This window comes from Psittacula echo (assembly GCF_963264785.1).
Source record: "Psittacula echo genome assembly, chromosome: 1".
Classification (NCBI taxonomy): Eukaryota; Metazoa; Chordata; class Aves; order Psittaciformes; family Psittacidae; genus Psittacula; species Psittacula echo.
Genome location: NC_137735.1, coordinates 109,980,175 through 110,006,273, shown reverse-complemented (window position 1 = coordinate 110,006,273; position 26,099 = coordinate 109,980,175). Strand labels below are relative to the sequence as shown.

The following is a 26,099-nucleotide window of genomic DNA, read 5'->3' as shown; positions in this document are numbered from 1 at the left end:
TGCTCTAGTACTCACTCGGTTTCTTTTCCCTGAACAGAATGACTGGTGATCTAGCTAAGCAAGCTGGGGTGTGGGTTTGCAAGTGGGTGGGTAATAACTCTAACGTAAGCTTTAAACTTTTTACTGCTTGATTGGAGGGGTGTGGGAGGGTGTTTGATTGGGGGCTGGAATGTTAGTCAAGCCCCAAGATAACAGACCATGAAATTCTTAGCTCAGGGATCCAGAGCACAACGTGGGTTAGCTGAAAGCCAGCCGTTTCCCAAAGCTCAATTAAAGCTTAGACCCAGTGGGTTATTTGACTGAAGAACAGTGTTGCAACACGAAAGCAGGATACTGAAGCTGTCAAAATGAGTCATCTTTGAGAAGAATTGGAAGGTCAATTGATCAATTTTAAGGGTGAGTTTCAGCAAAGGCGTGGTTATACTCAGGCAGGTCTTTCTGGAGATCTGGCATTGGTTCTTCAAAATGACTGTTGGCTTCAGCTAGAGCACACAAATAATTTTTAAATTATGCCTTGCACTTTTTCTGTATGTGGTAGACTACATATAGCTTTCTAACTGTTTAGAAATCTGAGGTTAGTGCACTTGTTCAACCTTACTTTTACTCGAGAACGCTAAAAAGGTATTACTGTTTGGTTTTTTTATATGATTTTCATAGTTTTGTTTAAAAGGTAGGTTGGATAAAATGGTCATGAAGTTGGTAAGAAAGAAAGTAACAGGGTTTTCTTTCTTACTTGAACCTAAATTGTTCGGATTAGTTATGTGCTAATGCGTTCTATGACCATAATGCTTGTATCTTGATGCTGAATTGTTTGATATGCTTAGTAGTAACAAATACAGATGTATATATAGACTGTGACAAGATTAGTTGCTTCTGGAATTATGAAAACAGTCTTACTAATGTGCCTGTTTTCCATTTACTATGTCATATGCTTTACGTTATTTTGAAGGATGCGTAGACATGTAATTACAGGTTCCCCCTTCCTGATATTAATTAATGCATAAGGGTTATTCATTAGAAGAACAATTGGGTAGTGTGTGCATGTGTTTCTGAACACAAGGTGTTGTAGGACAAAGGATCCCAAAGCTGATTTTAATCCCTTGTGGACTACCAGTCAGGAGCACTTGTAATAATATTGTCAACTTCAGTTGCTGAAAGGTGCTGTTTCTTGCAGCAGTGTGAAAGTGTCTTAGATGTTTTTAATGTGTTAAACTTGCTGTAAATGAAGCAATGGCTGCTTTGGTGTCTCTCCAGAGTTTGGCATGCAGTGAGGTTTCATGTAGCACCAACAGCAATTACTGACTGTTTTAAAAAGAAATTTGGCATCAGACGCCAAAATTCTTTCTTCATCAGCAACCTATTTGCTTTAGTTCTTGCTCTTTCAGCCTTCTAGCCCTTATTTCTATCTCTGTAAAATCAAGGCATGGACAGCAGGTGGCTTGGCAATTGCTCTTTTTCACTGCAATGTTGATGTATTTATTTTCCTAAACCTTCCCCACCCTTGCCTCCCCCCACTTTTGTCCTCACACCTACATCAGTCCCTGCGAAACCCTTTGCCCACACTGTTTGAGGGCAGCCGTTGCAACACACTTTCCCTGCATTTGGGATGCACACATTTTTTACCTTAGCTCAGACTTCCCTGAGGCTTGAGCTGCTCTTATCTCCCTGAGACTCCAAACTGATAAGCCAGTTTAATTGGAATGGGGTGTGGTGGTGGTTCATCCTTCATTACATAGAAATCCAGTGACATAGAATAGAAATTGAAATGAGAATGAATTAGAACAGACAATGAGTATTGATCAGGTGACCAGCACGTGTACCATTAAACAGCTTGTGTTGCCCTATGTGAAAACATCTTCTGCAGTGCAGGCTGATCTTAGTTATTTATTGTGATTCTGACCTTTGATCTAAAAGCCAGCAAGGCTTTTGTATGCTCCACCTCAGTATGACTTTATGAGACACACTGTCATTTATCTTCATGTCTTCAATGAGCTTGTTCACAATGAATATGGGAGAAGCTGACAGCTCTCCTGCTTTGCATGGTCACTGGGCAGTTTTCAGTTCCCAAATCTGATGCCTCCTTTCTCAAAGGAGATTTACTTCTGGGGTTGTGTGTTACATTTTTCCCCACTTCTAAGCGTGTTGTTGAAACATGCACCTTGTTTGTCATGATTGTCCCGTATATCAACAACAGCAAACAGTCAGTAAATTATTTATCTAATTAATTTTTCATGTAAGAGGCTGCAGGCCATCTGTTGATTTGCATAAAATAGCAGCAGAGTCACTGTGTATCCATTTCAGTACCTTTAGAGGGAATGACAGGGATAGAAAACATGTCCAGCATAATACATTTTGGTCACGGAAATGACCACTGAATTTTCTCTGTAAACACATCTGACTTGTTCTGCAGAAGAACAACCTCACATTTGAAGCCTTTGAGTGGACTTCTTTTCTAGTACCCATCAGTTTGATTAGGTCCTGTGAAATCAAGGCAGCTAGACTAGCTTGTACTAAAATCAAGTTCACTATTTGCAGGCTTACTTCACAGTGTTTGTAAGATGATTGTGTTTTTGCCTTGTTCATGTAGGTGCCACTGAACTGCTGCTTCTAGCGCGCCGGACAGATCTGAGACGAATTTCCTTAGACACTCCAGATTTTACAGACATTGTTTTGCCACTGGAGGATATCCGCCATGCCATTGCCATTGACTTTGATCCTCTAGAAGGATACATCTATTGGACTGATGATGAAGTTAGGGCCATACGCCGCTCATTCATTGATGGGTCAGGTAGTCAGTTTATTGTCACAGCACAGATTGCACATCCTGATGGCATTGCGGTGGACTGGGTTGCCCGAAATCTGTATTGGACTGATACTGGCACAGACCGTATAGAAGTTACAAGGCTTAATGGGACCATGAGAAAAATCTTGATATCAGAAGACTTGGAAGAACCCCGAGCTATTGTGCTGGATCCCATGGTTGGGTGAGGAGCTTTTCGTGAGCATTTTTTCTATATGTCACGTAAAGAAGATACCTCTGTCTGTCTGTATGCAGATAATGGAATGCCGTGATAGATTTCTGGGCCTTCAAAATGAAAATGCTGGTATTTCAATGCTCTGAGGCACAGGGACTGCTGCTCTATTTTGACCACCTGTGTAGTCATCTTTGGTGTTTATTCTCCCATTTAAAAAAATTTTTGTGGCTTAAATGGATCTGTTTATTCTAGCTAATAACGCTGTTTATGCTATCTCGCTGGGCAGGCTGATATGGGATTTTGGTGTAAAGGGACGGTGTGTTTATATGCCTATGCTTTTTGAATGGTTAGGGCATCCTTACTTAGTTAAGAAAATATATTTGGTTTGAAATGTACTTTTCCATGTGCAGTGTGGTTTCAGGCAACAGCAGTTCAGAAGAAGCTATGTGAATAGGATATGGGGAGACCTTAGAGCAGCCTTCCTATACCTAAAAGGGCCTACAAGAATACTGGAGAGGGGTTTTTTACAAGGGTGTGTACAGATAGGACAAGAGGGAATGGCTTTAAACTGAAAGAGGGAAGATTTAGATTAGATAGTAGGAAAAAAATGTTCTCTATGAGGGTGGTGAGGCAGTAGTACAGGTTGCCCAGAGAAGCTGTGGCTGACCCATCCCTGGCAGTGTTCAAGGCCAGGTTGGACGGGGCCTTGAGCAACCTGATCTAGTGGAAGGTGTTCCTGCCCATGGCAGGAGGCTGGAACTAGATGAGCTGTAAGGCCTCTTCCAAACCAAACCATTCTGTGATTCTATGAATATTGAAAGTTTGGATCAATTAAGAGTTCTTAGGATTTTGTTTCCTTTGCAGGTACATGTACTGGACCGACTGGGGAGAAATGCCAAAGATTGAGAGGGCAGCACTAGACGGCTCAGACAGAATTGTGCTGGTGAATACCTCGCTTGGCTGGCCAAATGGACTTGCACTGGATTATGCAGAAAGCAAAATATACTGGGGAGATGCCAAAACAGACAAAATAGAGGTTTGTAATTGCATCTGCATTTTTAATTCCATGGAGCCATAGAATGTAGTTATTCTACTTTTCTAGGTGTTCAAATTCAGATATAACCCCAAAGGGCAATGGGTTAATGGTTGATTTGTGCTTTGAGAAACAGTTCAGTTTCTTGTGTGTCTTTGGGCAAGTTGCTCACTGTTCTTGCCTTGTTTTTCTGTGTTAAAAATGGAAATGGTATCCATGTAGAAGATCTCTCTTTTTAAGAATGTGTGATTACTATTTGTTAAATAACTCAATTCTTAGATCATCAAGGGAAAAAGATTTTTACTGAGAGCAATGTTTGTAGGTTAGAAAGAAATCTCATTCTTTGTGCTGCTCAGCTTAGATGCTAGTAGAACATATTTTAAAGAAATTAATCTCGTTTCACATGTTCGTACTCCCACAAATCCTCTATATTTTGCATCTCCCTTTTTTTATTGGGGTTCCAGCGAGGGGAAAGATTTCCTCTCTTTCTGTTATGTTCTGCTGAAACTTCTAATTGGGGGGGGGGAGGGGGTCGAAGCTGAATTTTGTGTTTATTTTGTTATACAACATTTACGGAATAAATTTGACATTACCTCTTTGCTAGTCTTTGAAGAAAATGATATTGTTTTATATTTGTTCGGTTTACTATTAAAATGCAGAAGTTTATCTGGAAGCAGGGGACTTGGCTACTACGTAGTGTATAGCAGCACCATCTACCTTTACTGTATCTTGGTAGATTTACCTTTCTTTTGATGAATTATAGCTTTGCTTAGGTAGTCCTTACCATTGCAAATAATTTTCAGCACTTAGCACATTATCTTCTCTAGCCTTATGAAATTGTTCTTTATTTATAACTTCGAATAAGTCAATGTGAAGTCATAGTCTTGCACTGGAAGGTCACGTAACTGCTTGTTCTCCTTCAGAGTCAAAGGAACTCCAGTCCTGCAAGGTGAGTTGCTTTGAAGCACTCCTCAGGAGAGCCTCGGGGAGCACAGTTTTCTTTGTCCTGAAAGCAAGATTTTTAGTCTATAATTCACCTAACATATACCAGCCCTGGGAAAAGAACAGGGGGGGTAAGTGTCTTGGCTGTGCCTAGAGATTTATTTATAACAGATTGAGCACTTCAGCCCTGATATTGTCTTGGACTTAGAATGTATTTTGCAAAAGGAAAGTTAAGCGTTCTCCACTCTCATGCTTGCCAAAACACTTAGAATTTTTCATGCATTTCAGCCTTACTCAAACCATGGTTCGATATTAGAATCATAGAATATTCATTAATAACAATTCTGTTCAGTGCTGGATCAGTTTGTGGTAGAAATTTTCATCTCGATCAAGCATGAGCTCACTGCTGCAATTCTGTCAAACTGGCTAGAACACATGATAGAATGTTTATGCCAACATTACAGTGTCTGTGGCAGGACAGAAGATATCTGATCTGGCACAAAGTCTGCTGGGACAGTTTCCATTTCATTGTTTTTAAACCAATGTGAGCCAGCAGAATGAGTTTGTTCCAGGTTGTCATGTAAGATCTATGCAGGGCATCAGAGAAGATTTATCATCTTAAGATTTCAGAATTACTAGTTACTTTTTTTTTTCCTATGAGTCTCCAAGTGTGAGAGTTACGAATTTACTGCTGCTGCTTTTTATAAAAAGTTAACATTTGTGAACTCTTAGTAATGCATAGAAAATCTTGAAAAAGCCTGGCTAAACACAACAGAGAAGAAGTTCTCCCACCATTTTTCTTTGGTCTTTTTGGATTTTTTTTTACAGATTTGATTTTTACTTTTTTTATTAGTTAATTTAGGGGTATGTGACAGAGATCTGTAAAATCAAGAAAATTATGTATAAGGTGACCAGGACCTTCCCACACACACTTTTTTTGATAAAAGAAATTGGCCATTCATAAATAATACTGGCAGGTGATGGGTGCAGAACAAACAAAAGCAGATGATTCTTCAAACAGCATGTGGTGAGTTGTGGAAGTGGTGGTGGATGTTAAAAGCTTACATGTGTTACTAGGAAGACTGTTTAAGGGAATTCCACTGCTTTTTACTAGAAAATAAAATTGCCTTCTGAACCACGAATCACTGAACTGTAAATTGTTGTGGAATGAATGAGTCTTTTTGAAAACTTTCAGTGTGTATGCTTTAATATGCTGTTCTGTAAATATAAGTTTTAATTTTTCTCTGAGAATGGATACCGGAGGGGGGACCTATGGATTGCACACATACAGCCTCTCTTTTTCTGTGTTGAGGCCATTCTATTCCTTGAGGGTTTGGGGAGTCTTCATTCTGTTAGCTTGTAGCATTTGCTTTAGGGAGAACTTTGTGTTCTTCCTTAGATGTACTATTGCTGCTTGCTTAACTTGCTAACTGTGCTTCAGAGGGGCAGAAATAGGTTGAAAATCTATGACCTCTGATAGCGATAGATCGGAGCATGAGTTCGGTGCGGCTTCTGTAATTAATAAGGCACAAAACGGCTCTGTAGGATGAAGTGGGAGTGTTCATCCAAGAGAATGGTTCAGTTTAAAGTAGACTTTTTTCTTTTCCCTCTCATGTGCTAAGTAATGCAAATGTAGTGGTGAGTTTCTTTACTGATGAATCTTAGTGAATTTTCCCCAGGATCTCATGTGGCCTCTCTGTAACCTTTTATGAGAGACTGGCTTTGTTATGGTAGGTACAGAAATCTCTCTACTTTCTAAATCTATGATAGCTAAAAGACTACTAACATTTCAAGTCTTCCCTTTTCCTCCCACTGCCTTTCTCTCCTATGGCAACCGTGAATCCTGAAGAGATTTGTTACACTTTCCCTGCTCTTCCCATCCATCTTGTTTATCAGTTTAGTGGAAGACACTTTGACCTTCAGTAAATGTCTTAAACTTATATTTGGAGAAAGGACACTGGGGGAGGTGCAACGAAGAGAATATTTGTGACAGGATCAAAAGCTGAAACTTGGAATTGGACATGAAGACATCAGACTAAGTGCCCCGTCCCTGCCTTGTTTGTGTGTGTCTGTATATATTTTGGGGAGGGTGTGTGTGTAAAAGCAGGAGAAACACCTTTTTGTGTACTTGCATTCTGTTGCCTTTTAAGCAGTTTTTCATACATGATTATACATACATACTGCTTATTTCCCCACCCCTTAGTATATGGAATTCCTCATAACCAGTATTTAATTGCAGTGCTACCAAAATACATGCGTCTTGCAGGGCTATGTTTCTGGTTTATTTGTGCCACATATGAGTTTTTATTATTTATTTTTTACACGCTGATTCATGCTATGCTGTTCTGGAGCCCCCAGACGATAATAAAGCATCAGCAGGGGTTAATGGAGATGGGTAGGGGGTACAGCGGGGAGCTTTTGTTCCCATTTTATCTGGCAGCCTGCAGCAGGCAGAAGCAGGCTGTGGCTCAACAGCTTCGTCATTTATCTCGGTCAGGTTTCACTGCTGATAAACTTCTATTGAAATGGATGGCTGCTATTGTGCTTACCAGTAGGGAAGATTTCTCATTGACTTGCTACAGGTTTAAAGCATTTTCCTGCCGTGCTATGAGGTTAAAAATGTATGATCTGCTCTGTTGAATTGGTCTTATGTTTTCCTGCTCAAGTGACTATTTGTCTTCTGAGCACGTACACTACCTGTTTTAAGGCATAGGTTGGATTTAAAATGGTCAGCAAAGCTCATATTGATAAAGCAATTATAAATGGCTGCGTGCGTGTGTGGCTGTGTGCGTTAAGAGGAAATAACGGTGATATGGCTGTTTTCTCCCCATTTTTCAGTATTTGCCTCATTTTTCTTTATTCTTCTTCTTTCCTATTCTCCATTCTCAGAGCCAGAGATGGCACCCACTTACACCTACTAGTGGTGAGTTTAAAGAAAGGACTCTCTGCTTCCTATACAGAACCACCATTATCTAGTGATTTTTGAGTGCAGCTCTAACTTGAAGTGTTTCTGCATTCCCAAATCTATTAGCTGTGCCTGGCATTACTGTCTCTAATCCTCATGATTAATATGGAAAGTCTTATATCCTGCTGTTTTTCAGAATAAGTACACATAAGTCTTCGAAACCCAGCCTTGTCGGACAGCAGAAAGCAGATGCTGCTAAGGCTTTTTTGAGCACAAAAATCTTGAACAGAGAGGACCTTTTTGTCTTTGACCTAGGAGCTAATAGCTTGGCATCTAGAGAATGCTCTAATTCATATTCTAATCCTGAAATTGCAGGGCTACATTTTCCTCTGATGACAACTCCCTCAATTTTGCTGCCACCCTAATAAGGAATTTTTGTTTTCTAAGCATTCACCATTTATTTTCTGACTGAGAAATTCTGTGTCACAGCATTAGTCTTTGTATTGTGAAATGCTAATGACTTACCAAGCCTGATTACTGATCCTACCCCATCCACCCTACTTGGAAGCAGAGGTCTGAAAATTGAGAAGCAGAAACCATTGAATTCCTAGCTGTTCAACACTGTTTCTTTTGTGTACTTTGCATTTGCATTAAGGTTTTGCAGGTATGAGAGGTAAGGTAGTTGAAACAAGGTAGTTGAAGTTGCTTCGCTGTTTAATTTTGGCCACGTTTCTTTGTCCATCTGATTGGGATAGTTGTGGCACTTGGGAACTTCATTTGGCAAAAAGCAGCAAGTATGTGTTGCGGAAGGTAAGGGCAGATCCCTGTACTCTATCCCAGTTTCAGAGCTGTAAAGCTTACTTTGTCAGGGAATTTGCAGCTATTTCTTAACACCTGCTGGGCCTACATTAAAAGGAAACATAAAGTGTATATATACATGCATATACATATATAAAATTAGTAGTAGAGTAAGGGCTTATTTAGAAAATAAACAAAAAACTAAACCAAAAAATGACAAGAAAACCCTCCTCAAACAAACAACAACAAAAGCATAGATTAGTTTATACTTTTTATAATTCCCATTTGGGAGGTTTCTTTTGAACGTCTGAATGAACTTAAGGAAGAATTAGATTTCTTTATACAGACCAAGATAGGAAAGCTATATTACAAAGCAAATGAATGACCGCCACAGATCACATACTGGTACAGTCTCCTTACTGTCAAAAAGCCAGATCCAAGAATTCGAGTGACTTCATATCTGTCAACTCCAAATGCTGAGCCAGGACCTCCTGGCATTCTAAATTTGTTCTTATTTAAAAAACAAGAAACAAAAAAGAGCAAAAAATAGAAAAAATTGAATTCCTTTTTTGCTTTGGCTTTTGCGCATGGTGCTACAGAATTTTCACTTGGGCATGTACCTTTTGCAGCTGTTCAGAGTGTTTTAATGTAAAAGTAAAAAAGATGAAACATACTTAACATCCATGTTGGTTTCAATTTAGGAACATGAGAAACTTTTTATTCCTTTATGATAAACAGAATATCAAAACTGAAATGCAAAAAGTTTGATTATTGCAACACCCATTATGAACTATTTGTGCTGATGAGTTCTAAGAGAAGTCCTGAGGGATCTGCTGTCATACTTACTGGAACAGGGAGACATTCCTGGCACCTAACAACAGAAAGAGGATACCAAGGAAAGGTTTTGGGTAGATACAGCCAGAACTCTTGTCCAAGAGTAACATAACTCTGCATCTGCATACCAAGCATGGTATTTTTCCAAGAAGTGAAATTACTGCCCTAAAAAAGATGTGATATTACAGAAGACTTCAGCATTCAGTTTTAAAATGGTTCTTGTGTCATAGATGTACATTTCGCCCTGAAATCTATGGGTGGTTTTCATCTAATGAGATGTAGATACCTCCAGCTCAGTAAGTTGCCTTTATAGAAAATGTTAGAAATCAGCACTTCTGCAGTGTGCCTTGCTTTATCCTAAAATAAATGTTTAGAGTAGACTTGATGAGTCGTACTCTAAAAGCACCTATTCATTTCTCCTGACTCTAAGGAGAGCCTGGAGCAATCAGAGGCAGATGCTCACACTCAGGATACTTTTGAGCGGAAAGTTGTGCTGGCTTCTGTAACCTTTTTGTACATTATTGTTAATGGTGGAAGTTTAGCTCTTTCAGACTTGGTTGTTGCTTACATCCCTGCAGCTTAGCTGAGGCTTTCCACATTGGAAATTCAGTGATGTTTCTTAGGAGCTTAGTTAATGGATGAGCAGTCCCATTTTGCTAATGATAGCTCTGTAAACCTCCTGGCTCCCAGTGGCTCAGCATGGAGCTAATTGGAGTACGTTTGGATCCCACTAATGTGTCATAGATGTTTCCTAGATTTTTCCCATTGGAGTTAGGAAATGGTATTTTAGTTTATGTTGTTTTCTCATCTAGGAAGTAATGAGCAGTCAGTATCAGTTACCCAAGGGAAAACACAAAAATCCCTCAAACTAAACCAACTAGGTCATCTGACTTCACTGAGTCCACATACTGAAAGTAACATTTGATGGCAAGTTGGAGAATGATGGGAAGAGATATTGAGCCATCTTCTGCATTTCTGATTCAACTGAGTACTGTTTGTCAGTCTGTTATTATCCCTTACCCTCCAATATTCTGCCTGGGATTTTTTGCCTTCTCCAAAGTTTAGTTGCAGTACCACACAAAAGATTGTACTGATCCTGGAGCTGGGGTTCTTCAGAAGCGTTCATGTGACCTTATGATCCTTCTCAATAATTATTCGGCTTTCCTCACAAAGGCTTTTTATTTCACTGAGGTTTTTTAGTCCTAACCTAAACTTTTTGTCTGATGCTGTTCATGATGATACAACTTCACAAAAGTCTGTGAGAAAAGAATTATAATAAACTGAATAACTTTTAGTAGGCAGGTAAATACATATGGTGGAAGACCAATCCTCTGGACATGCAGAGACACTTAGAATTAAATTTAGCGAAAGGAGCAGTCAAATCAGTCTAATAGCTTCCTACCACCAAAAGAACAGAGGCTTTTGCCCATGTGCAAGAGCATTAGAGGTTGTGCTGCTGAACTTAATCTTGTAAAACTGTCCCCCAAACCACTGTGAGGGTTCAGGTTGGTCTTGGCTAGTCTCCTTTGCTTCCTGCAAAGTATATGTACAGCTGCTCATAGGACTTAGTTGACAAATGACATTGCAAACTCAACGTAATTAGCTTCATCTGTACCCATGTAACAGAACACACTCTTGACTTCTGCCATTCCACCCTGTCTATTAACGTACCAAAATTAATTTTCATAGCCAAGCATCTTTATTCACCTGTTCTAGCACTGAATCTTTGCAGAGAAGCCTCTTTTTTTTTTTTTCTTTTTTGTTTTTTTGGTGGGGTTTTTTGGTGTGGGTTTTTTTTTTTTTTTCCTGTGAAAACCTCTCTTCTCATTGTCTTCATCATTTCAGCTCAATTTTTTGTCTTAGCCTGTTGTTTACATATGCAGGGGTTCTTTGTATTGCGTGAGACTGCCTAGGAGATGTCATATTTTATTGTCACAATGTTAAACTCCTTTCCTTGCCTTCTTGTAACTGTACCTGACTTGAGCTGTTTTATTGAAAACCCAACCAATTGTTTCTAAAATTAAATTCTATTGCTGAGAAAACATTTGTGCTGTTGGAATTGATTGATCTGGGAGCTGAGAAAGTTGTCCTGTTGTGAAAGAAATGAGCTTATAACAGTGGCTGTAGCATGGTAGAAAGAGTATCTATGAAATTAATCTCTGTTCTGGTTTTATGTATTTATCATCACTGCAGTCCTATTAGGAATATTATCCATGCTCAGGAAAACTGTATTTTGAATTCTTTGGGAATATGATTAGAGCTGAAAAGGAAATTGAGGGTGTCGGGAAACTGTTAAATTAGAAATTGGTAATGGCTATTAGAAAAGAATTAACAGTGAGAAATTGTGGAGTTGGCTGGAGGCAGTTGGCTTCTGAAGCAAATATATAATGGGTTCCAGGTATCCCTTCTGCTGATTTCTCAGGATTTCACTGCAGTGAAGAGATGGCTTCCTGTTCCATATCTGACATTCCTTAATATTTTGGAATTGAGGGGAAATGCTCTTAACACTAAGTTAATTACACTGACAGAATAATTTCCTTAAGCTGAGTTGAAAGTTTTGATTGTTATTCAGAGAGAGTATAGTTGATCAAGACTTCTCTTTTAGAGGGGAAGACTGATAAAACTGGAAATTTAGAGAAGGTGTTCCTTTTTTCTTCTCTTCAGCGCTGCTGTTTTATAGAAAATACATGTGTTAGTTGTTTGATATTACTGTAGCCATAACAGTAAAATCATTCTGGTCCATTCTATTCATGTTGCTTAAAGAAGAAAATTGATAATACATAATTATCAAACATTGCCTGAAAAAAATGCTAATGTAGTCTTTGGAAGGCATTCTAGCTATCTTCTAGAGTTCTTAAGAGACATGCTGCTCTAGTTTTCTTTTTTCCCTTAACCAAAGAAGTTTAATGAGTGTTTTTCACTTTTCTGATACAGTAAGATTCATGTACATTTAGGTGGAAGATGAAGGGTCATATCCTTGATTAATAGTCTTGTGAACTGAGTCAGTATATATTGCATCAAACAAACACCACATGTAAGTATTTATCACGGGATAATCAGGGCTGAAGTAACTAAGCCTAAACCTTGACTGTTCCTAAACTATTTCAGGTATAATGCAGGCCTCATTCAAGATTTTTTTTCTATGGTTATGTTGAAATATCTGGAATATATATGTTGAATTCAGTATTTCACAGCTGTCTTACAGTAATACTACTTTGAATTCATCTTATGCAGATCAGTGATAATGATCAAACTCATAAGAAATTCACCATTTTATTTTTAGTTGTATCTATTCTTAGAGCGCGTTAGTGTGACCGTGTTGAAAATGTGAAGGTGATAGTGCTTCCTGATGCTTTTCTGCTGTCTTTCAAACTACTGCAAGAAACCCAGCTTGTCGTTAGAATAACTCAAGAGTTTAAGGACGGCTCAAAAATTTACCTTTCTTTTTCTGTGACATTTCTTTCATTTAAGTCCATGCCAGATGGCTGGGGTTTTTTTCCCAGGCTTTAAGATAAACTATATATCTGAGAGTATATTTCAACACTACCAAAGAAACAAGCTAGCGTGTTCTGCATTTGTGTGACACATGATGTGCGGAGCACTGCCACCAAGTCAGAACACTCTTATTTCCTTATCCTTTCAGAAGGAAGATAACTGCTGCAATTGTATCCTTACTGTGAGTCAGTGGGGAGAGATGATTTCCAGCTGTGGTCCCTGCTAGAAATTTTGTAGAGCTGGTGCATTGATAGCAGTAGCACTTGAGCAGGGCAATTGAGGTTCTGTATATTAAGTGGGATCTCCTGGCCTCTCTGAGGATCAGTAAGTTGGTACTGGTAAAGGTGCTGAAGTTCAGGAACCAGCAGATGGATGAGTCTCTGCTGTTTGTCCAAAAATTTGCTGTCAAATTTAAAAATCAGGGCTTAGGATCAAGTTGTCTTGTTGTAAGATGTTTGTAAATTAAACTAGAGCAGTTTATGGATTTTACAGGAGGAAGTTGCTTGTGTTTGGTTTTGGAGTTGGTTTTTTTTTTACTGATGTGCCTGTCTGTGAAATTAATAAACTTCTGGCAACATCTTGTAGTGTAGCTGAGGGCTTTTAGTCTGTCACAGAGGCCTATTCCGTTCTTGTAAGTAACTGTCAATTCTCTGAAGATACAGAGTTACAAGACGTTGTTTATAAATTTTCATTGTTTATTGACTTCCTCTGTTGCAGTCATCCTGAGAGAGAGCTTAGCATCCATGATAAGCTGCTCCCTGATTATTTATAACTACATCCAAAAGAGGACCCAGGAAACTACAGGCCCATTAGTCTTACTTGAGCCCCTGGAAAGAGTTCTTCTAGAAACTTGCAAGCCAAATGAAGCAGGTGATTGGGAAAAGCCAGCACAGACTTACCAAGGGCGTATAATGCCAGACCAACCTGATCACCTCCTACAACAAAATGTTTCCTATCCATATTAAAGGAGTGGATGTTATTTACCTGGCCTTCAGCAAAGCATTTGACATTTTCCCATAGCCTTGTCCTAGACAAACTATCAAGATACAGACTCATTGGGTAGTCTGTGAGATCGGTACAGAACTAGCTTACAGGCTGCACTCGGAGGGTGGTGACTAGTGCTTTTTACTCAAGCTGGCAAGTGTCACAAGTGGAGTCCTCCAGGGATGGATACTGGGCCCCATGCTGTTAAATATAGAATCATAGAATGGTTTGGATTCGGGTGACCTTAAAGATCATCTAGTTCCAACCATCCTGCCACAGACAAGGACACCTTCCACTTGACCAGAAATCTACTCTCATTCAGTTTAAAGCCATTCCTGTTTGTCCTGTCTTCATAAATGATCCAGGTAATGGGATTGAAAACACTCTCATTGAGTTTCTTGATGACACTAAACTAGTTGGTGAGGTGAGTATGTCGGAAGGGAAAGCTGTCTTCCAGAGAGACCTGGACAGACTGGGAGAGTGGGGTGGTGCTCATGACTTAAGATGGAAGGTTATGGTTTGCACACTGTCGCCCTGCTTATGGCACTAGGTTAATTACAAGTAAGTCATACCAGGTTTGTTTGGCAGCCTCCCAGGTTTACATTGGCAAGTGTGTATTTTCCAGGGCTGCGTGCTGTCTTCTGCTCTGGGAGTCGTCAGTCCTGAGGCTCTCTGGTACCTTGTAGAACTGGCCTTTATGTTTGGTATTGATCTAAGTATGGCCTAATAGGGTCAGAAGGTTTATATTATTAGCATCTCCTCATGCTGTGGATATGAGTTAGTGTACATCTGTCTAGCCTGCACTGGCTTTGGTCCACTAGACCTGAGCTGACTACTAGTCTGCATAGCTTTGCCAGGGTTCTAGCACAAACTCTCACCAGAGAGAGAGAGAAAGAGAGTTTTTCCACGAGTGGGATAGGTATAATGATTGGGCTCTAGACTTAAACCGATCAAATGACAAGTGTAAACTAATGTGCATTCAAATCCCAGATTATCAAAAAGGGAAATTCACTGCGTTAGCCTATTTATCACAGTTATTACTGGTATTCAAGAGTGAATTGAATCCAGGGTATCTGACAGCAAGGAAGACCCTTAGAATATTTCACTGTTCAATCCAGTCTGTAACTTTTAAAATAGAAGTAATGCTTCAGAGTTGTTATTTTATTGTTCCTGCTGACCATTAAGTACAGTGTCTTAAACTGCAACCACATTTTCAGGATTAATTAATTTATTTTGAGTAAGCTGTATTTTCATGAGACCATAGGTTTGCATTCATTATTGTTCTAGGATAAGCAAAGCCCTTATCTTACAGGCAGGATATCTTGTATTTTTTCTGAGGCCATTTAATTTTTGTACTAATTTTTTTTTTCCATAGAACTACTCACTATTTCACTAAAGGTACTGTTTGTGGTTGCACCACATCTGTTTCCTGTTGTAGTCTATATTCTCACTGTGGTTTGCAGTATTCAGAATGGCCTCAAAATGTGAAACCCACACCACATCGTGGTTAAAAGCAGCATAAAGGGAGACCTTGCTTCATAGCAGCAGAAGGTGGGGTTTTTTTAGGGGGGATTCTGTGGGACAGACTTCCCTGTGATGACCCTAACCCTTGCCACTTTCCTTCTGCCTTACTCCAGACTGTTTGGTTCTGTAGTATTGACTATATTCTATTCAAATCTTCTAAAATATGGCCAAAGTGAGTGTAGACAATGTGGTGCTGTGGAACTATTCATATTGTAGTACCTGGCTGTTAGTGGGCAGATGTTTGTAGTAAGTAATATTGCACACATGTGCCCAGGTAAGATTGTAATGGGAGTAGGATATCAGGTATGTGTAAGTACTTTCAGATAGGCGCCTGTTTTGTCTAGGTGACATAAAACTGTCTTTCAAAATAACCTCTGTGTGGCAAAACAAAAATTAATTAAAAGCATATACTGAATCCTTAAGTCCTACCTTCTATTTTCCTGACTTTCTTCCAGTGTAAGAGGAATTTATTTGAACAGCTCCCCAAAAGTTTGCCAAAGAAAGTTCATCCCACACCATACGCTTTCCAACTAAATCTCTTTGCCAGTAGTTAAGCACTCCCTTAAATGTAGAATTTTCTTCTTTTTATAAGTACAAGGCAAAAAGCATAGTATCTAAAGATACTGCTTTGTGATAGTGATGTTTTAATGTTTATTAATGTGTGGTTTTTGTTGACTCACTTTGCAACATCCATCCATTCTGTGTATCCTTTTGGTCTGCTTAGCAGGCGCTAATTGCCATGTATTAATTAGCTGCAAGCAAATGGCTTATCTCTGTAGTTTAAGGGGATGGGTAAAACAAGTCATCACAGAAATGTAATATTACTGTGTAATGGTTAGAAAAGGGGTGGTAGACAAAAGGGGATGTCCAGTTTTGCCTGGTGACAGTTCCTTGAAGGAATGGTGGGCTTAAGGACTGTAACTCACAGTTTATTTTAGATGTTGAATTTGTGTCCCTGGTGCTAAAGTTAGACATTAGTCTGTTGTTTAGCAACATCATTTATCAAAACAGAGTGTAGGAATCATGCTGCTAGTAATTGAGAGAGCCAGCAGATGCTGAATTTTCTGAAGTAGAATAAATGCAATAGAAGGGCTGTTTTCAAAATGAAGTCCAGGAATTAGGCAATTATGCTGGGCTCTGAGCCCAGCTAAACAATCTGTGATAGGAAAAGCTATGTTTAGATTTAGTCATCAGTGTAAAGGACATAAGTTACAGCTTTAGGATGGTAAATGCCCCATAATACAAAGTGAAGCTGCAAGTACCATGCTTGACTTTCTAAAGGATCTCAGTGAGAATGCAGGGGAAAAACCATAAACTTTTCAGCAAGTAATGCTCATCTTACTTTTGTGATGTGTGTGCATTAGCGCATTTGTGGAAATGTGCTGTGTGTGCTACTAGACTGAAGATTTTTTTGGTAAGCCAATTCCACAGAATAATCATGAGCTTTTGTAAAAAAGTAAATGTAAAGGTTACTGCTGCAAACCAGCAAGTATGCAGACCCCCTTTCATGTGCACATAAAGATTCGGTTCCCTTTCTGACATCCTGAAAGTAAATGCAGTAATGTCAGGAAGTTTATGACAGGGAATAGTGTTAAGGAGATCTTGAATTATTGTGAAGATTATAGCATTTTCTTCCTCTTTTTTAGTGAACTTAATACATTTTATTAACGTGCACATTAAACTGTATGCTGAGAAAGCTATGGGTTTCAGTTCTGTTTCTCTGTATATTTCCTTCCTCCCTCCTCATCTGTACTTGGGTAGACAAAAGGTAGGAGTTGCTCCAAACTAGCCATCTCATTTCTCATGAGATAGGAGATTCTTCTGACCACAAGACATCATCCCTCTAGGCAGAGTTACTAAACCAATTGATCCTCAAGGTTGTCATTGCACAAGTCTTTGGATTTCAGCCATGAGAAGAATGGGAAATCATACAGACTTGTCTATGCTGTCTTAATTCCACAAGGCAAATGAGTGAGATTTGAAAGCAGTGATTTAATAAGTCACTTTTTTTCCCAGTCTTTAATTTGGAACATTTTTGGGTAGTGGGAAGGATGTTGTAATGTTTCAGAGATTGGTATGCTGCCTTGAATTTTGTGAATCCCACTGCTTTGGGAAGTTTTTGTGTTAAGGCTGTGGGGTGGGGTTTATTTTTTACATGCTGTAAACTTGAAACATTCAGAAATACTTTACAAGGAACTTTCCTATAAAATTGCAGTACTGAATCATTTTTATGCTTAAAACATAGGACTCTCTTCACTGCTGTCAGTATGGTACTTTTAATAATAATACTTGGCATTCATAAGGTGCTTGATCACTTGAACATGCATACATATGCTTAATCTTTCAGTGCCTTTTTAAGGAACTTAGGTGTTACTTCTTTTTAGCAGTAGAGAAAAATGACACAGTAAATTCCACTGTCTTGATCAAAGGCATGCAATTATTTACAGACTATTACTGTTCCTTCCAGCACAGAAAATACTGAACTTAATTTTGAAGAATGTAGAACTGGTTCTTTGTTCAGATTTGGGAATACAAACAAAATCTGTAGATCCTCTTGACTGTTTGCCTCAGAATTTATGTGGTGCCTCCTCTTACTGCTGTCTGTAATTTGGGCAAAGCTCACTTGAGAGGGGCTGTGGACTGCAAGATGCTAAGCCAGGACTCCTTGACATTGTAAGCCTGTCTTTATTTGTGTAAAACAGTGTCTCCCATTTAAAACTAAACCAAGAGACAAGTCAGAAATGAGAGAGAGAGAGGCAACATCTTAACAGACATATATAATATTAATTCCTACAGCAAATGTAAGGAATGTTGTGTCATAATTTCACATTATGCTCTGCTTATGAAACTAACCTTATACATGAGGGATCCTCTGTGGCTTTTAGAATAAGTATCTGTTGAAATAGTTTTGTTTTTCTACTAGACCCCTGTGTAACATTGATAGCATTTTAATGACCAGGAGGTTATTTTTTTGTTTGAAGTCTTAAGTGTGGAGTGGCTAGTTAATCAGTCTTTGCTAAACTGTGATAGATTTATTCTCTATGTGTAATAAGTTTGTGTATATCCATAGGTCATGAATGCTGATGGAACTGGGAGACGAATTCTGGTGGAGGACAAGCTGCCTCATATCTTTGGATTCACATTGTTGGGAGACTATGTTTATTGGACAGACTGGCAAAGACGCAGTATTGAACGTGTGCATAAGCGCACAGCAGAGAGAGAGATCATCATAGATCAGCTGCCTGATCTGATGGGCCTGAAAGCTACAAATGTCCGCCAGACAATCGGTGAGTAAGGCTGCTAATCAGGCGAGTAAAATGAAATAGAAAATTTCAGCAGTGCTCTTCTGCAGGTATTGCTTTCTACCAAAAACAGGAATGGGCAGAATTCAGATCTATTGCAGGATAACTTCAGGCTGCAGTTTGATGGGACAGGGTAGGCCTTTTGTGAGGTGCTTCAGTTCTCTAATTTGGAAAAATATCAAGCTGGAAAACAACCAGGCACCCCCCAGAATGGGTAATTTTCTGCTGCTTAGGGAATTGGAGCAGCTTATAGGTCTGAACAACCCTGGATCCAGTATGGGGAGAAGGATCATGAAAAATGAGAACTTCTCTTTGTAATAGCCAGCTATTTATGAAACTGCAGCTGTAGCAGTTTTTCATCTTGCAATCTGGACATGTGCTCCTAGTATGAGAAAGCTAAGAATGAGCCAGTTTTGGTCTGTTCAGTACTTCTCACATTAATACTGCAAAATCATCTTTAAAAATAAGTAGAAGTACTTTCTGCCCTGGAGTGTCTGTGGTGTAAAAAAGGAGGATCTAGCTTTAAATTGGCTATTGTTGGCTACCCAAACACTGGTGGCAGTGTAACTGCAGCATCACAGAACTACTCACATTCCTTGAATATCTGGGTACTTGAATAAGGCTTGCAGCTTCTTGTTGCCATGTCTGAATTGTACTCCAGGAAATCAGTCAAACATAGTTAAGGTATATCCTTGCTACTGTGTTAACAAGGTGCCCTAAGGTACATGTGCTTTATAAGCAGGTCTCTTTCCAACTGTGTGGCTAATCGAATTTGGTAATGCTAGGCCTGTCTTAGTAGGTAGATTTCCAGCATGGGCAGGTACACAAGTTAGTATGGCAAATAGCTGCTTTCCTAGCATCCTGGGGAGAAGAGACTGTTGAATGGATGTGAAAATAGATCTGCACATTTTTCATCTCTAGGAACACAATTGGGGTATGTAACTGGACCAGTGTACTGCAAAAGGCAGTGAAACATACACTTGTTTCCTCAGATATTTAATGTCCATTCAGTGCCTGTGCTGCGAATCAGGAACATCAGTAGCTGTTGGACTCCAGATCACTTTCCCTCATGCTGGGTTTATTTCTGGGGTCAGGAAAACAAGCACTGTCTTTCCAGCCAAATAGAGCAACATCTGTCCTATGGATTACAGTAAATGAATAAAAATTACTTCATTCAGAGAATAAAAGGTGAAAAACAATATGTATTTCCTTAAGGACTCGTAGTGTCGTTGATGCATATGAAGACTGGCTTCATCTTCCAACTGAAGTCAGTTTGTAATGGTTGTTTTTGCTTTTGTTGCATGCTTAGGTACAAACCCTTGTGCAGAGGACAATGGTGGCTGCAGCCATCTGTGTCTCTACAGACCACAAGGCCTTCGCTGCGCTTGCCCCATAGGCTTAGAGCTCATCAATGATATGAAAACCTGCATCGTCCCAGAAGCTTTCCTGCTGTTCTCTCGAAGAGCAGATATCAGACGAATCTCTTTAGAAACGAACAACAACAATGTTGCTATTCCACTGACTGGAGTCAAGGAAGCTTCTGCTCTGGATTTTGATGTGACAGACAATCGGATTTACTGGACTGACATTTCACTGAAGGTAGAGATTTTTCTGTATTGGCTGTTAAGTTGTTGCAAGGTTCTTGAGATACTTAAGAATGGATTGACAGGATGATTTACAAGATTCAAGGGATAGGTAAAAAAGCATGTTCTAAGAATGGCATGCATTTTTGTAATACTAACAGAATTCTTTCCTATATATCATTTGTATCAGGTTTGCATGGCAAGGTTTTGGTAGCAGGGAGCTATGGGAGTGGCTTTGTGAGACCTTTCAGAAGCTTCCCCTATGCCTAATAGAGCCAATACCAGCAACTCTGAGACAGGCCGGCAGCTGGTCACGGCTGAGCCTATCAGCGATGGTGGCAGTGCCTCTGGGATAGCATATTTAAGAAGGGGAAAGGGAACTGCACCACAATAAATGACAGTCAGAGGAGAGGGGAATCAGAATGCGAGCAAAACAGCTCTGCAGACACCAAGGTCAGTGAAGAAGGAGGGGAGGAGGTACTCCAGGTGCTGGAACAGAGATTCTCTTGCAGCCTCCGTTGCAGACCATGGTGAGGCAGCTGTGCCCTTGCAGTCCATGGGAGTCCAAGGTGGAGCACATTCCACCTGCAGAACCCTGTGCCAGAGCAGGGGGATGCTATGACCCCCAGGAAAGCCTGTGTTGGAGCAGGCTTCTGTCAGGACCTTTGGCCCCATGGGAAGAGGAGTCCACACTGGAGCAGGTTTGCTGGCAGGACTTGTGACTCCATTGTGGATCTGTGCTGGAACAGTCTGTTCCTGAAGGAAGGGACTCACACTGGAGCAGTTAGTGAAGAACTGCAGCCTGTGGCAAGGACTCACATTAGAGAAGTTTGTGGAGGGCTGTCTCCAATGGGAGCGACCCCATGCTGGAGGGGGGGAAGAGCATGAATAGTCCTTCCTGTGAGGAGAGCAGAGCAGCAGAGATAATGCGTATGAACTGACCACAGCCCCATTTCCCACCCCCACTGCCACTGTGGGGGAAGAGGTAGAGAAAGTAGGAAGTGAAGTTAAATCTAGGAATAAAGGAGAGGTGGGGGAAAGTGTTTTAAGATTCTGTTTTATTTCTCATTATGCTGCTGTGATCTGATTGGTAATAAATGAGTTTTCTCCAGGTTGAGTCTGTTTTGTCAGTGATGATAATTGCTGAGTGATGATCTCTCCCTGTCCTTATCTCAGCCCAAGAGCCTTTCATTATATTTTCTCTCCTCTGTCCAGCTGAGGAGGGGGAGTGTGATTGAGCAGCTTTGGCAGGCACCTGGCATCCAGCCAGGTTCAACCGACCATATCATTTAAATGTAATCTATGCATTTTCACATAAAGGCTTAGTTTGCAAAAATTTAGTTTTTATGGCAGAAAGCTGAGAAGAATGCCATATGGCAGGAGGTTTTAAGAATCACAGATGTTTTGCCAGATATGGTTAGTAGGGGGAAGCCTTGTCTTGGGTCAGGAAGTGAAAATGGGTCTTACTTATCCATTAACTTGTGTAGCTACTGCACATGAGACATATTATGAATCACAGCCTTTGGAAAACACGTCTAGGGTCTCGACTAACAAATCGGAAAAGGCTGAAGTAGGTGTTTAAATGCGGTGGTTAATGGAGTGACAGAAATCTGTCCATTGTCTATTATCTCTGTTATCAGTGAGTAGTTTTCCCCTTTGTTTTTCATGGGTTGTAGATGGATTCTGAATTGTGAGCACCAAAAATTAGTTTTTAATGAAAGTTTTCTGCATTTGGGTTGAGATCTGTGCCAGTAACTCATGGGCTTTTGTAACTGAAGAATCATAAAAGTTAAAACCACAGTTTAAGTAAGCTTGAGAGATGTGACTTGTCTGAATTCTTTAGGTATGGTATTAATTTGAGCTGTGTTTGAAATACAAATAAAGCAATGATCTGATCAATTTTTAAGGGTGATACAGATGAAGGCTGAGATACAAACTTCCCTGCTGTGTACTGTCACAAACTGACATAAATTTGCAGGTAGCATCTGAGCTGGGAAGTAAACAAACTATTGGTCTTTGTGTTAAATTCTGATGGATTACGGGTATGAGGAGCCTGCGTGGAGGGGAATATTAAGGACACAGAAAGGAAGCCCATGTTTGCCAAAAAGACTTTTAAACCATTCTAATGTTATTTTTTTACTTTCAGGCTTATAAGTGTTCATAGTAAATCAAGGAATGTCTAAATTCTGATGTATTATTAAAACGTAATTCTGGCTGTATTTGTTGCCACAGGCTGATCCATGATGGCAAGAGTTAAAAGAAGTCTTTTGAATAAAGACCAAGAAGAAATAGTACTTAGTGAAATTAAATTAAACCATCAATATTGAAGGACTTGTGCTAGTGGGCTAATCAGTTGTTAGATTGTTTTATTCTATTTGCTGTTCTGTCCTGAAGTTTTTCATTAGGCTGCTTTAAATAATGCTATACCATCGATGCTTTTGTATAATCCTGGGAGAGCCAGAATATTTCCCCCTCGAAGCTGGCACTGAGTTATTAAGGTCACTTTGGCATGTAGACTGCTTAATTGAACCAGGCTAGTTATCCATTTATTTCCCCAGTGAAACGCTATTGTAATTGACACAGAATACATTCATAGAGTACAGTAAATCATTACCTCTGAATAGCAGTACTGTTCGCCTTGCAAATGATAGCCTATTGTCAGATCGTCTTTCCTATGAGATGCCTAAAATCTGAAAGTGTTTAAAATGCAACAAAGAAAGCAACCAGCCCAATGACAAACTGGTAAAATTTCTAATTTGCCTGTATCTTTGTATCCCTTCAGACCATCAGCAGAGCATTTATGAATGGCAGCGCACTGGAACATGTTGTGGAGTTTGGCTTGGATTACCCAGAAGGGATGGCTGTAGATTGGCTGGGGAAGAACTTGTATTGGGCTGATACTGGAACAAATCGTATAGAAGTGTCAAAGCTGGATGGGCAGCATCGCCAAGTGCTGGTGTGGAAAGATCTTGACAGTCCTCGGGCGTTGGCATTGGACCCTGCTGAGGGGTAACTTGCTGATTTGATTTTATGTTTAGGAATCGTGAAAAACAACATCATAATACTTCCTCTAGGGCATGTTAGTTAGGCACTGCATGTAAATCCTGAGAGAACTGAGCTGGGGAATACAACCTGGTAATTTAAAGTATGAAGGCTGGAGGAATTCGCTCCTAATGTCCTGAATAATCATTAAGAAGGCTAAAAAAAAATCAGAGGAGCTCATTAAAAAGGGATTTATATTTAGTTTTTTAATTAACCACAGAATCAAAGTAGCTTTAGGTTTATGGAATTCATTAATTAGAAAGGGACTATAGCATTGAAAAGAAAATATTTATCCTTTTAAAAATGAAGATCCTTTTTATCACAAGTTAGGGTCCAATAAAGGTATTAAATGATTTAATTTGAGCGTGGGGGAGTGAAGCTTATTATCTGAGAATAAGGAAGGTGTTTGTTTCTTCAGATAAGGGGGCCTTTTTTAGTCAGTATGGACAAGGGAAGCAAGGACAAAGAACAAGTGGAAACAATTATACCCACCTATCCCCAAAATGAAGGATTTCGTGAGAAGAAACTTCTCAGTTGGATTCAAATGTAATAGCAAAGTAGGGCATTGAGCAGGGGGAGGGAGGAAGGAGGGAGGCTTGGCAAGGCAAAACTATTTATTTAGCTTCTGAAATAGCTCTTCTACCATGAAATGCTTATTTGACATTAATTACTGCAAAACCTTTTTGAGGTTTTACCAACATTGTATTATTATTATTTTACAAATGAGGGAACTTCATTTTTGAGTGTTATGAAATTATCACAGTTTCCAGTGACACTGCAGGAGTTACACCAATGCAGAGAACTCTGAACACATTCCTCTTGCTTCATCTCAACAAGATGGTGGCAACTGTTGCAGTGATTATTGTAATTGAGTTCTGCCCCACTGGCACACAGATGTGGGCTTCAGCCCTGACATGCCAAGGGTTGTCTGAACAAGTACGTCAGAGGGTATCTGAAACCACCAGATTGTTAGATCCAGTTACTCTAGTTTTACACTGGGAATAATGTTACTTTCTTTTATCAGGGGATAGGGTTATATTCTTCATCAGGGACTGTAGTGATAGGACAGGGGGTCATGGGCTAGAACTTAAAAGGGGAAGTTCAGGTTAGACACAAGGAAGAAATTCTTTAGTGTGAGCTCTGAGAGTAGTGAGGCACTGGAACAGGTTGCCCAAGGAAGTTGTGAATGCTCCATCCCTGGCAGTGTTCAAGGCCAGGTTGGACGGAGCTTTGGGCATCTTGGTCTAGTGGAAGGTGTCCCTGCCCATAGCAGAGGCGTTGGAACTGTCAGAGCTTTAAGGTCCCTTCCATCCCAAACCATTCTATGATTCTATGATGTTTCCAAGGATTATTATAATTCAGTGCTTTGTCTCTTCACCACAGACTAGGAAATAAGAGACTTCAGTTTTGAGTCCAGACGCCTGTTTTTGTTGTACAGCTGAGCTATGTTGTTGTACTTTATATGGACGTTCTCATGGCATTACTCCCATGGGGGCAATTTGATCAGGTCCATGCTGTGTGTACAATTTGCAGAATTTATGCACAAAATTCTTGCAAAAATTTGAAGAAAAATGTATAGATATTCCTGGTGTCTGAAGAATAGCTCCCTCTTGATCGACAGTTTCTGAAGCATCCTTCCCCATGTGTGGTTGGTTGAAATTAAAAACATTTTATAGGTGTTTGTTAGTAGAGGTAAAGCAAAAACATGTGCGCTTTGGCTAGCTATATCTCACTTGTTTTTAAAATGGTGTTGGCTTTACATGTTGGAAGAAGGTACTAACTAGCCACCAAATGTCAAATATACAGCCCACTCTGCAGTGCCTAAAGAAAATGTAAACGTGTACAAGTCCATGCTTCTGACAAATGAGGCATAAGCTGGCCTGTGAGTATGTGATAGTTTGTACTTTTGCTCCACTGGAAATGCAATACAGTTTTGTGTTATTCTGCCCTTGGCTGAAACATAACACACTGTTACATGGCTGATTGCCTTAGTTGTATGGAGATGAGCAGTGGCACCTATTAGCAAAAGTACCCTGCATACCTACCTTTCTGTGTTCCTTCATTTGATGGACAACTGAATAGGAACAGAAGCCAAGCATCATAAAAAATATTTTGCTAAATAACCAGGTATAAATGAATGTGCCCAACTGCCAACCTTTTACCTCTTAACTGATGTGCATGGATCAGTTAAGATTGAAGTGCTTTCATATGGAATTTGCTGGTGAAAATCCAGCTCCAAGTGGAAAAAATAATGTTGGAAGCATTTTGAGGAAACTTGATTCATTTCCTTGCTAGTATTTGGAAAAAATATTTAGTGTAATGGGCTTAATAAATGCTTGAATTTACAGCTCTTGGTTTTCTCTTTGTCTTTCTAAGGATTTTTGTTGTGTTTCTCCCCTTAAGTTCTCCTTTGGAATAAATTTGGGTTTGGGTGGTTGTTTTTTTTCCCCTTTTTCCCTTTTAATCAGGTTCATGTACTGGACTGAATGGGGTGGTAAGCCAAAGATTGATCGAGCTGCTATGGATGGCAGTGAGCGGACTACTTTGGTGCCCAATGTGGGACGTGCTAATGGCCTAACTATTGATTATGCTAAACGACGACTGTACTGGACTGACCTCGATACCAACCTGATAGAATCCTCCAACATGCTAGGTAAGCCCCAGAGCTCTGGGCTGCATAAT

At 39.7% G+C, this 26,099-nt stretch overlaps 1 protein-coding gene across 2 annotated transcripts in view; it reads left to right on the top strand.

Moving 5' to 3' along the window:
- Window positions 1–26,099, top strand: part of LRP6 (LDL receptor related protein 6) — a 122,799-nt gene that overhangs the window by 70,658 nt on the left and 26,042 nt on the right. For both annotated transcript variants that reach the window (XM_080635028.1, XM_080635027.1), the window contains exons 6-11: window positions 2,588–2,984; window positions 3,840–4,011; window positions 18,561–18,777; window positions 20,102–20,391; window positions 23,158–23,384; window positions 25,886–26,070. In XM_080635028.1, coding sequence (XP_080491154.1) covers window positions 2,588–2,984; window positions 3,840–4,011; window positions 18,561–18,777; window positions 20,102–20,391; window positions 23,158–23,384; window positions 25,886–26,070 — 1,488 coding nt within the window. The remainder of the gene's footprint in view (window positions 1–2,587; window positions 2,985–3,839; window positions 4,012–18,560; window positions 18,778–20,101; window positions 20,392–23,157; window positions 23,385–25,885; window positions 26,071–26,099) is intronic.